A 10,495-nucleotide genomic window follows, 5' to 3' on the forward strand; every position below is an offset into this window, starting at 1 on the left:
CACAAAACTCCAAAGCGATATCCTGCATCAATCTTCCGTTGTTAGCAGCGTTAATTATTGCTTTTTTGCATCCAATCGATATTTGCTTCTATTAATTGCATATTCTAATTAATTGAAACCAAAGAATAAATTTTATGTACCTACCTTCCTAGTCATATTTGCCATTTGCATTTTTTTTGCTCTCAGTAAAATTATGTTTTTCTAACTAAATGTAAATTTGCAAACACTAGACAGAGACCAATTACATATTGCTATTATAAACAGAATGCCTACACAATGAGTACACATATCCGAAACGGAAAAACAAAATTTTACCGTTACGAAAGATAAAGCAATAATAATTGATTTTGGTGTGACTGTTTGCATTTTTTTTGCTCGCTACTGTATATAAATAATGTTTTTTTAGAATTTTAAACGAAAATGAGGATTTGCAAAATTCATGGGAATCTAAAATTCAATCAAAACGGATATTAATGGTTGGGTTAAAAAATAACAAAGCATTTCATCTTTTCTGATTCATATAATAATTATAAGAATTTGCATGACAAACTACGAAAATAAAATGTTTAAGGTTTTTTAAGTCACCCCAATGTATTTCATTTAAAATTTCTAAATTGCATTCACCACAAAAATTAACTTCTCCATTTTTAAAATACATTCAATTTGAAAATATTTGAGTCTTAGCTGAATTTAAGTTACACATTGGGCAGGTTCAGACGCCATAAGGGACTTGAAAGTAAAGCAAGTTTTTAGTCTCTGATTGGCCAGCTGCCAAAGAATTACCTTCCAAGGCAACTTTAATGGAAAGTTAGTCAAGAAAAATCTCCCTTACTATTAAGTCAATTCTACTTCTATCAAAATGACAGTTGCTCTTGCTTTTTCATTCAACTGAAAGCTGAACTTTATTATTCTGCACAACTCCATTTGATGTTTTCTGTAAATGGTCTCCTTGTCAATTCGGAAAAGAAGTAAGTAATATTTCTTTACAATACAAAACATGATGGACTTGTAGCTTGCCTGAGGAGTGTTTTTTTAGACAATAATGTTTTTGGTAGTTTTTGTACTATGAACATAAAGTAGTGGTTTGCAAAGTAAAATTCTGAATTTTAAATTCATGACACTTGACAAACTAACTAGTTGCCTTCGTCAAAATGCAAGTTCAAAAAATGAAGTTATATTGTCTGAACTGGCCCATTGTTTTCGACCTGTAATAAAATCAACATTTTTAATAGCTTTTCGTCAGTTTAAAAGCTTTGTAGGTAAAGAAAACTTGGTAGTAATAAACCAACCATTGGTTTCATCCCAATGGCAATGGTTGCATGAAGCAAAAACATTTTAGACCTCAAGACTAGTCTTTTTTGAACATAGAAATAAATAAATAATTACTTCAAACCACCACTGGATAGTGTGTGTGTCTCTGAAGAATTAAGAGGACGAAAGAGTAAACAATATAAAGAGCGGTGTCAATAAAAGCGAGTAAGACTAGTATTTACTTACAAATAAATTGTAACGAGTATTTTATCTCCAAGTAAACCGATGTGAATAAAGCGTCGAGTTTGCTTGTGACCGTGTACACGTCTACAGTACTCGTCTCGTGTACAGACTGCGCATCATTTCCTGTTGTGACTAACTAACCTCCCCATCATTACTCACAAGTCAGTTGTCACTCCCGTTTGTTTTTGTCCTCTAGCAGCTATTTGTGTAGCGTTATTGAAAAACTTTAGTGTTGTGCTAAACAAATCCATGTTGCCTTAAGTTGCATCTGCTAAAGAGAAGGCATGTGAATGTTTTTTTTCACTTTTTTATTTTATTTTTGTCACATAAGCGATTGAAATATGAGTAAAGGAAATAGGATTAAATTTATCTCCAAGTCAAAAATGTGTAGGTATTTACATCATCAGATTATTACTAATTTCTAATCGTTTTTGCTAACCACGTCGTCTATTTATAGCTTCATTCCGATATAATGGAGTCGGCTTGACTTGCGAATAGACGAATATTTACTTGCTTCAGAAGTATTTACTTCCGTTTATTCACATTTTCCGGGTTTTATTAGCCTCTCAAGTATTTACTCGCGAGTAAGAGTAAAAACTTGATTTTTTCATTTCAATTTTGGCGTTTACTTGTTATTTTGATATGTTCAAGTATTTACTTGTCCTACTCGTTTTTATTCACACTTCTCAAAAGCTGTCTCCAAAATCATGGAATCGTTCCTGATCGTATGCAGGAATAAGAACTTATTGGGAGTTGTAGTGAAAACGGTATTCCCTAAGGATGTTTGACGTTTTCCTCTCTCAAACTGTTAGAACGTAAATGGTCGCATTCACAAAGCTAGTGGCTACGTAGTTAAGATATTTTGATTGGCTAAATCTATACACAAAAATAGTTGAAATTTTCCCCCCGACGTAGTGTAAAAAATTCAGCTACAAAGTTAGTGGAGAATGATTTTGACGTTTCACAATCAGCTGCTCGGTAGGTAGGTAGAAATGGCGATCTCAAGGCAACCTAGACTGAGCTCCAATTAGCGCTGCAGTGCGCCGTTTTGATACCAAAAACTCGTTGACCTTTGATTGAAATTGATAGATTGATAGAGAAGCTTCATAGCGATTATGTAAGAGCCATTTTGTCGCATTGAGAAAAAAGATTAGGTCTCTAATCTTTGTCTCAGATAGCTCATCGAGTTTTTGAAAGAATGCTTTTCCAAAGCATTTCATTATGGTGTTTGCCAAAGCAGGACATTTGCAGAGGAAATGGATTATGGTTTCACTTTCTCTTTGGTCACTTCAACTACGGCAAAAGGTGTTGTAAGGGATACCCAACTTCTTTACATGAACTCCTATAGGCCAATGTCCGGTACAAGCCGCAACAATCCTGGCTATGTCTTGCCTTGGCCTGCACAGAAGATCGTTTGTACGGGTTTTATTATAGGTAGGCCATATGTTCCTAGATATAATGCAGTTGGGTAAATTGCTCCACCTTCGGTTTGATTCAGTTTGATAGATAGAAAAGATTTTACTCTTCATAGCACCAAGAGGAATGTTAACCATTTCCGCAAGTGAGCTATGAAGGGCCGATCCTTGCCTGGCTAGCTCGTCAGCCCGTTCATTTCCCACGATACCACTATGGATCAAAACCCGGATCAGGGTCACACCGAGGTTAATATTCAGGTTCGCAAGCTCATCGCGACATTGCTGGACCAATTTAGATGAGGATATGGCCGAGTTAATGGCTTTGACAACTGCCTGACTATGTGTAAAGATAGCCATATTTCGGTTTTGGTTAGGGTTTTGTTTAAGTATCTTACATGCCTCCCTTATTGCCAGCAGTTCAGCCTGAGAAACGCTAGCAAAGTCAGGAAGCCTAAAGGATTTGGCTACATTTAGGGACTCAGAAATGATTCCAGAACCAACTCCGCACTCCATCTTTGAGCCGTCAGTAAAGATGGTTGTGTCGACACAATGTCATCCTCCCAATCTTCTCTCGATGGGAAAATAACCTTAAAACCCTTACTAAGATTTAAAGTAGGAGTGCAGTAGTCAGTGTCTACCGAGATAATATCTGAGGGAATTAATTTCGTAGTGTTGCTGTGACCGTAAGGTTTTGACAACCAGCTATTTGATTCCTTCAGCCTAATAGCTGCAGGAAACTATGTATTTAATAAAAAGGTCGATTGGTAGAAGATCCAAAATAACGTTTAAGGCGTCCGTTGGGCAAGTACGCATGGCCCCTGTGGTGCCCACGCAAGCTGTTCTCTGAACCTTCTTTAGCTTATTAATGTTATAGGCTTTGCTAAGAGCAGGCCACCACACAATCGAACCATATGTTAAGATAGGGCGTACTACGGCTGTATACGTCCATAAAATCACCTTCGACTGAAGTCCCCACTTTTTGCCGAAAGTTTTGCTGCAGGCGTAGAAGGCAACACAGGCCTTCTTAGCCCGTACTTCAATATTTAGTTTCCAATTTAGTTTAGGGTCGAGTATAACTCCCAAATATTTTGCACTGGAAGACAATGATAGGATTTGACCATTGAGTCGGGGTGGCGTGAAGGGCGGTACTTTAGTTTTGGTAGTAGAGAGCAACGGTTCAGTTTTACTTTGGTTAACTCCTAGTCCACAACTAGTAGCCCAGTTGCTAACTTTCTTCAAAATCACTTTCTTCACTAATCACTGAGGTGTACTTTCCTGACACCAATAGCACCAAATCATCGCATAGGCTACTGCCTTCACTCCACATCTCTCTAATTTAACGAGAATTGAATCCATGACCAGAAGTCATAGAAGAGGCGAAAGAACACCACCATAGGGAGTTCCCGAATCTTCCTACCACTGAGCATGGAAATAATCCATTCTCGAATGAAGTCTTCTACACCGAACTTAACGAGAGATTCTTCTATGGATTCTGTAAGGACGTTGTTAAAAGCACCTTCTTTGATAGGAATGTGGCAAGAGTAAATTCTTTATAATGGATTGTTTGTTCTACAGTACGCACTATCTCATAGAGGGCAGTCTCCGTAGATTTGCCCTTAACATAAGAATGCTGAGAGCTTTCGAGAGGTCGTCCAACTAGGATTTCTCTAACATGGTTATCAAGAATGCGCTTCAAGGTTTTAAGCACAAAAGATGTTAAGCTTATTGTTCTGAAATCCTTCGTGGATTCGTGACCTCGCCTTACCACTTTCGGGATAAAAAATACTTTGACCTGTGTCCTCGACATGGGCACATGTTTAAGAAGGAGTAGGCCATTCATGCCTGGGGATTTATATGGAGAGAAAATATTGATGGTCCACAAAATATTTTCTCTGGTTATAAGGGAATTGACTTGCTCCACATGAGCTACGTTTAGCTCTGTGGTTTCAAGCGGTTCGGGGTTATCACTCTCGCAACTCGGAAAGTGCGTCTTCATCAGTAGCTCAAGAGATTCGGCTGGAGAGGCTGTCCAGGTTCAATCAGGCTTTTTTAGAAATGAAGGATTAAAATATTCCTTCGATAAAACTTTGCTGAGCCTTGCGGAGTCCTTCATGCCTTCGATTGATTGACAGTATTCTTTCCAGCCTTGTCTTTTGGCTGATGACAGGGCTTGTTTGTAAATTTTAAGAGAGTCTTTATACGGTTGGTAAAACTTATGTTTGTGGCAGATATTGAAAATTGTCTTCATTCAGTGAGATTCGGTAAGTTGCTTAGTTTGGAATTCGCAATTTGACTGAATTTCGTCCAGTCAGTTCTTTTGGGATTTCTGTAAAGTGGAGGGTGCTCGGTAAAGACACACGAATTCTAAATGAAATGAATCGTTCAGTATTTAAATACAAATATAAATCAATCAAATTGTGTCTTAAATTTAATTTTATTGAATTTAAAAACACAAAAGATAAGTTAAAGTTATCAAATCAAAAATGTTTCTTATTTTATATATTTGCATTTGTCAATAATATGACAGTTCCAGATTGACTAGCTTTGTAGTGTAGTTTTGCATTCACAAAGCTAGAATTTTGACTACGTAGCCACTAGCTTTGTGAATGCGACCAATGATGTTTAAATGTTACCTTTGGCTTCGAAATTGATTATCAGGAACATTTGGTTGTATTGGCCTATTAAGATAAAATTATAATTATTATTTTCATTTAAGTAAAATTTACGATATCTTTTTTAGTTTTATAAAATTTTAACATTTTAGAAAGTTTGATGAGTACACTTTCATCTTTAACCTTCCTTAGTCTAAGTTTTTTGTCATTTGAATAAAAGGAAGCATTAAATCCGAAAGTTATTTATTATGATATATGCTTATTTGTTTTAATTACAGTTTTAATCTCAATTTGAAGCACTTTTCATGACAAGAATTAATCTTTCTCGTAAGAGGCAGTACCTGTTAAAACTGTAAATGACACAGGCAGGGATTGAACGTAAGACCTATTGTATGAAAGTCCAACGCACTTACCATCACGCCTATTTATATTTCAAATTTTCCACGCAAGGTTTCCAAAAGTGTGAAAGCTAAACTTATCTTAAACAAAAATGTCATTAACCATATCTTCTACCGGAAACGAATATGTTTTAATGTTCTTCTACAACTACTGACCATGACCACTTATTACACAAAAGTATAGCATACATTGTTTTCGATTCTCCAAAAAAAAACTAGAATTTTGAAAATTTTGATTAACAATTAATAACACCTTCATCAGAATAATGTAGGTGTTTTCTATGCTGGAAATCATTTTTCTTTAAAATTTCCCCTACTGGGGACTTTGATCCGATTTATACACTCCAATGCTATGGTAAACCTTATGACCAATATCATAAAAAACTGTCCAGACAGTCAAAACTGTGGGATTAAACGCTCTGCCTGATGTATATAGTAATTGGATTGTAAACATGCACAATATCACAATATTTGTATAATATATTTATTACTTTATTTTTATTGAGAGCTGTTGTAAGTTTCAATGGTTAAATATTTCATCCAAAATATTGAATTCCAATTTTCAACTATTTAATTTTACCTGGAAGACAATTGATTTTTAGAAAATTGTTCTTAATAAAGAATTTGAACTTGAATTTGAACAAACAAATTTCCTGATATATAAAATGAAAACCTTAAATAATTAAGATGATCCAGGCGTATACTTACTTTAAAAATTACCAACATAATTTTCTACTTTTTTAAATTATCGTTGTTTTTTTTACTCAGCACATACCCTTTTTAAATATCGCAAAAATAAGCTTTAAAGCTCTGGTGATTTGTCATGACTCATGAGCTTACATGACAGATGTGAATTTGACAGATTTTTCTGCTTAACCTCTCTTTTTCTAATTCTCAATTATCATTGTAGTGATTGTGCTTTTTCTCACGAGTCACCTCACAACCCCAACAAGTTCACGAATCTCGCGATTTCTCCAGATTTTAAATCTCCCACGATACCAAAAAAATAGTTATATATCCATTACCAAACGCTCTTCTCTATCCATCCAGCTGTCTTTTTCTCTATAGAATTCATTCCCCCTTTGCCCACAAACTTTTTTTTTTGTTTGAATTTCCTTACCTAAGTGTTGACGTCCGTCGTTGTCGTTGTCGATCTCGAAGCGTAAATTTTTAACATGGGCTCAGTCGTTGGATCACTTTCAAAGAAGTCTGTAGACATGGCAAGCCCCACAGCACAATTCGTTCGTAATCAAATCCAATCCAACAGAGTTGTGATTTTCTCCAAGACTTATTGTCCATACTGCACCATGGCCAAAGAGGTTGATTGCATTTTTTTAAGCCTTTTCTTTACAAATTCATAAAACTTTAATGCATTTGTTTTGTGTTTTCGATTTCAGCAATTCAAGAAACTAAACGTTCCAATGCACGTGATAGAATTAGAATCTCGAAATGATTGTGATGAAATTCAAGACGTCCTTGGTGAGATAACTGGAGCACGAAGTGTAAGTTCAAAGAAGTGAAAAAATTATTGACTTTTAACCAATGTCAGAAGTCCAAAAAAAAAAAAATTAAATGCGAATTATGTATTCTTGAGCTAGACGATAAGCAAAATCAACATTGTTTATTTTTATTGCACTTTGGCGTGGTTATGATTCAATCATTAATTTTAGATTCTTTTTTTGTTTTTGAAATACTTTTTCGATTCTTTTCTTTTTGTTATTAAATTTTGTTGTTCTTTCCCATTCTAGGTCCCTCGTTGTTTTGTTGATGGTAAATTCATTGGCGGAGGTACTGACGTCAAGGCGATGTACGAAAATGGAAAATTGGAAGAACTTATAGCATAGAACTTGTTTGTGAATAGTTAAATTCTTAACTTTTTGTACATTTTCTTAATTTATCAATTAGTACACTCATTGTGAAAAGTTTTATGTTAGGTAAATGTTAAGAGTAAATAATAAAAGAAATGTGTTACTTGGAATTTATCAGACATTTTGTATTCTTTGACAATTTAAACATAAGTTTCATGAAACATGTTGGAAGAATTCACAGCCTTTTGTGATTGTGATTGATTTGATATATGATTATGTGCGAATTTCAATGGGGAATACCTGTACCAGTTCGTGCGTCGTGACTAATTTTTAATCCATATGAGAAGTACTTAATATGTATGACATTACACAGAGCTTGAAAACGTAACACAAATAATAATATTAAGTTCTATAAAACCGGTTGGTTACGTACCTAATACTTAGAGGTATGTTTATCAAGAAAATTGATACCTCAGTGCGAAAACATTTTTTGCGGTTTTGCAGTAAGACTAGACCATAAACTAATTCAGCATTAATAAGACCATACAGACATCTCCAAGGGTAATTCTACTCCCTTGGAATATTTGTTTTCTTGGCAATATTCAGACCTTACAAAAATTCCATTGAATAAGAATCGAACGCATTGACAGGCAATTTTTTCTAATTAATTTACAGGAAGCTTTTTAACATCATTTACATTCCCAATGTTCGACATAAGGAAACATTCAAGAGGCAACATTTTATTTGTGAATTCTATTAGGAAATTAGTTTCCGAACTGCCCCCATAAAATTAAGCAAAACATTTAAATCCCTAATAGAGTTAAATTTCGAATGAAATGATATTTCTAAAAGATCAAGTCATTGAAGATCAATCATTTTTCGGGAGAAATTCAATACGAGGGGAAAGGGAAATGAAGTATTTTCGTGTCAGATATACAGTTGTGTTCAAAAAATAGGAGTGCCTCAAAAGTTGTATAATTTTTTTAAATTATTTTTTTCTTTTGTACAAAATAGGCAATCCAGTCTTTTATTATTATGCTTAAAGACTATTTTGTTTAAAACAAATAAGGCAGTAAAAACATGAATTTTATCAAAATAAAGCCAAAACGAATTGTTCAAAATAATAGGAGTACACAAAATAAAGTATAAAAAACTAAAAAAAACTACAATATTAAGATTTTTTTGTCAGTATTTTGTGGAAAATCCTTTGGTTTTTATAATTGCTGCACATCTGCGTGGCCTCGAATTCATGGGTCTTCGACGAGAAACACCCTTTTTCACATCTGCCCATAAATTGTCTATGGGTCCATGACCTCAACCCCATTGACCCGAAACCATTCCTTGGCAGACTTACCTACTGGTGTGTTTCGGGTCATTGTCTTGTTGAAACCGGCATATTCCAACTCGCATTAGGCAGCATCACACTGGACATTATATGCACATAAACGCGCTGGTCCATCGTGCCAATGATTTGATGTTTGGGGCCAACGCCAGCATATGAGAAACTGCCCCATGCCATCACTTTAGCACCTCCATGCTTTACCGTTTTAATGGTGTACCGAGGCTTAAACTCGGAATTTTCTGGACGTCGGACGTATTGCCTAGAGCCAGTTCCACCGAATAAAACAATTTTGGCCTCGTCATTCCACAAAATGTTTCGCCATTTCTCTGCAGTCCAATTAGCATGGCTTCTTGCAAATTTCAAACGAGCGGCTATATGTTTTTTGTAAGCATCGGCACTTTTCGTGGACTGCGAGCGGAAAGATTGTGTTCCAACAATCGCCTTCTTATTGTTACGCTACTTACTGCCAGTCCTAGATCTTCCTATTTTGCGTCATCTTAGAGGACGTAAAATAATCCTTTCGGTTGTAGCGAACAATACGACGATCGTCATTTTCACTCGTTTCCGTCCCCGGGTTTCGACTTTTTTTTTCATATTTTGCAGCATTGGCGATCATTTGGTCAGAGCACCCCAACGTCAACTTTATATCCTTATACGTTTTTCCTTTATTTCGCAACTTTTTTATTATTTCCCGTTTTTCGTCGGTGCAGTGCTTTCCTCGGCCCACTAAATAACCAAACTTGTTTAGATATTCGATATTCCAACTATTTAATATTCCTATTTTAATTTAGTTATACTTACTGATTGAGAGTAAAGATCATTTGATCTCTCGTTACAAATGTAAACGGTTATGAATTGCAAACCAGTTCATTGTTTTATCATCTTTAATGTCCCGTTATATCTACCGGTAGAGAAATGGGCTGATTACCAATATACACATGGTAAAAAACACTTTAGCAAATTTTGTAAAAGCACTCCTATTATTTTGAACACTGCTGTATGTATTCGAAAAAACTTCATGATTGTTAGATTTCACCTGTCTTAAATTTATTTTAAAGAAACACTGAACCAATATAGCTTAAAAGGTTTTTAACAGGAAGAGTCAAAATGTAAAGCAATTTTTGTTTTGTTTCCAAGCTTTTGGAATACATTGGAAAAATGCAAAATATTGTTGAAAACGGGTAGGTACTTATTTATAAAATTTGATCAGATAGATAAAATCGAAGTTCGGATTTGAAAATTAATTCTCGAGGTATCTAAAAATTTCGTCGAACGAAGACTGTAATGAGAATTTCCAGAAACTAAGTATAAGTAAGATACTTAATGATTAAAACCTTATCTGGAAGTCAGGGACTTATGTTCTGATACAAAATCATCATACAATTTATGTATTTATTTAAAGAGTCATATTTAAAAGCTGATTTTA

General features: G+C 34.9%; 1 protein-coding gene across 1 annotated transcript; it reads left to right on the forward strand.

Moving 5' to 3' along the window:
• The first annotated feature begins 6,822 nt into the window (after nt 1–6,822).
• On the forward strand, nt 6,823–7,901 carry LOC129954091 (uncharacterized). Its single transcript, XM_056067763.1, has 3 exons — nt 6,823–7,238; nt 7,317–7,421; nt 7,668–7,901. Exons 1-3 carry the CDS (start codon nt 7,095–7,097, stop codon nt 7,761–7,763), a joined length of 345 nt encoding a protein of 114 aa, XP_055923738.1. The 5' UTR covers nt 6,823–7,094; the 3' UTR covers nt 7,764–7,901.
• The last annotated feature ends 2,594 nt before the right edge of the window (nt 7,902–10,495 follow it).

Source organism: Eupeodes corollae, chromosome 1, assembly GCF_945859685.1.
Source record: "Eupeodes corollae chromosome 1, idEupCoro1.1, whole genome shotgun sequence".
Lineage (NCBI taxonomy): Eukaryota > Metazoa > Arthropoda > Insecta > Diptera > Syrphidae > Eupeodes > Eupeodes corollae.

Bases quoted from the DNA above. Each gene is read 5' to 3' on its own strand.
- LOC129954091 (XM_056067763.1), top strand. From the start codon at position 7,095: ATGGGCTCAGTCGTTGGATCACTTTCAAAGAAGTCTGTAGACATGGCA. The intron at 7,239-7,316 runs GTTGATTGCATT...TTTCGATTTCAG, and splicing joins ACTGCACCATGGCCAAAGAG to CAATTCAAGAAACTAAACGT. The intron at 7,422-7,667 runs GTAAGTTCAAAG...TTCCCATTCTAG, and splicing joins AGATAACTGGAGCACGAAGT to GTCCCTCGTTGTTTTGTTGA.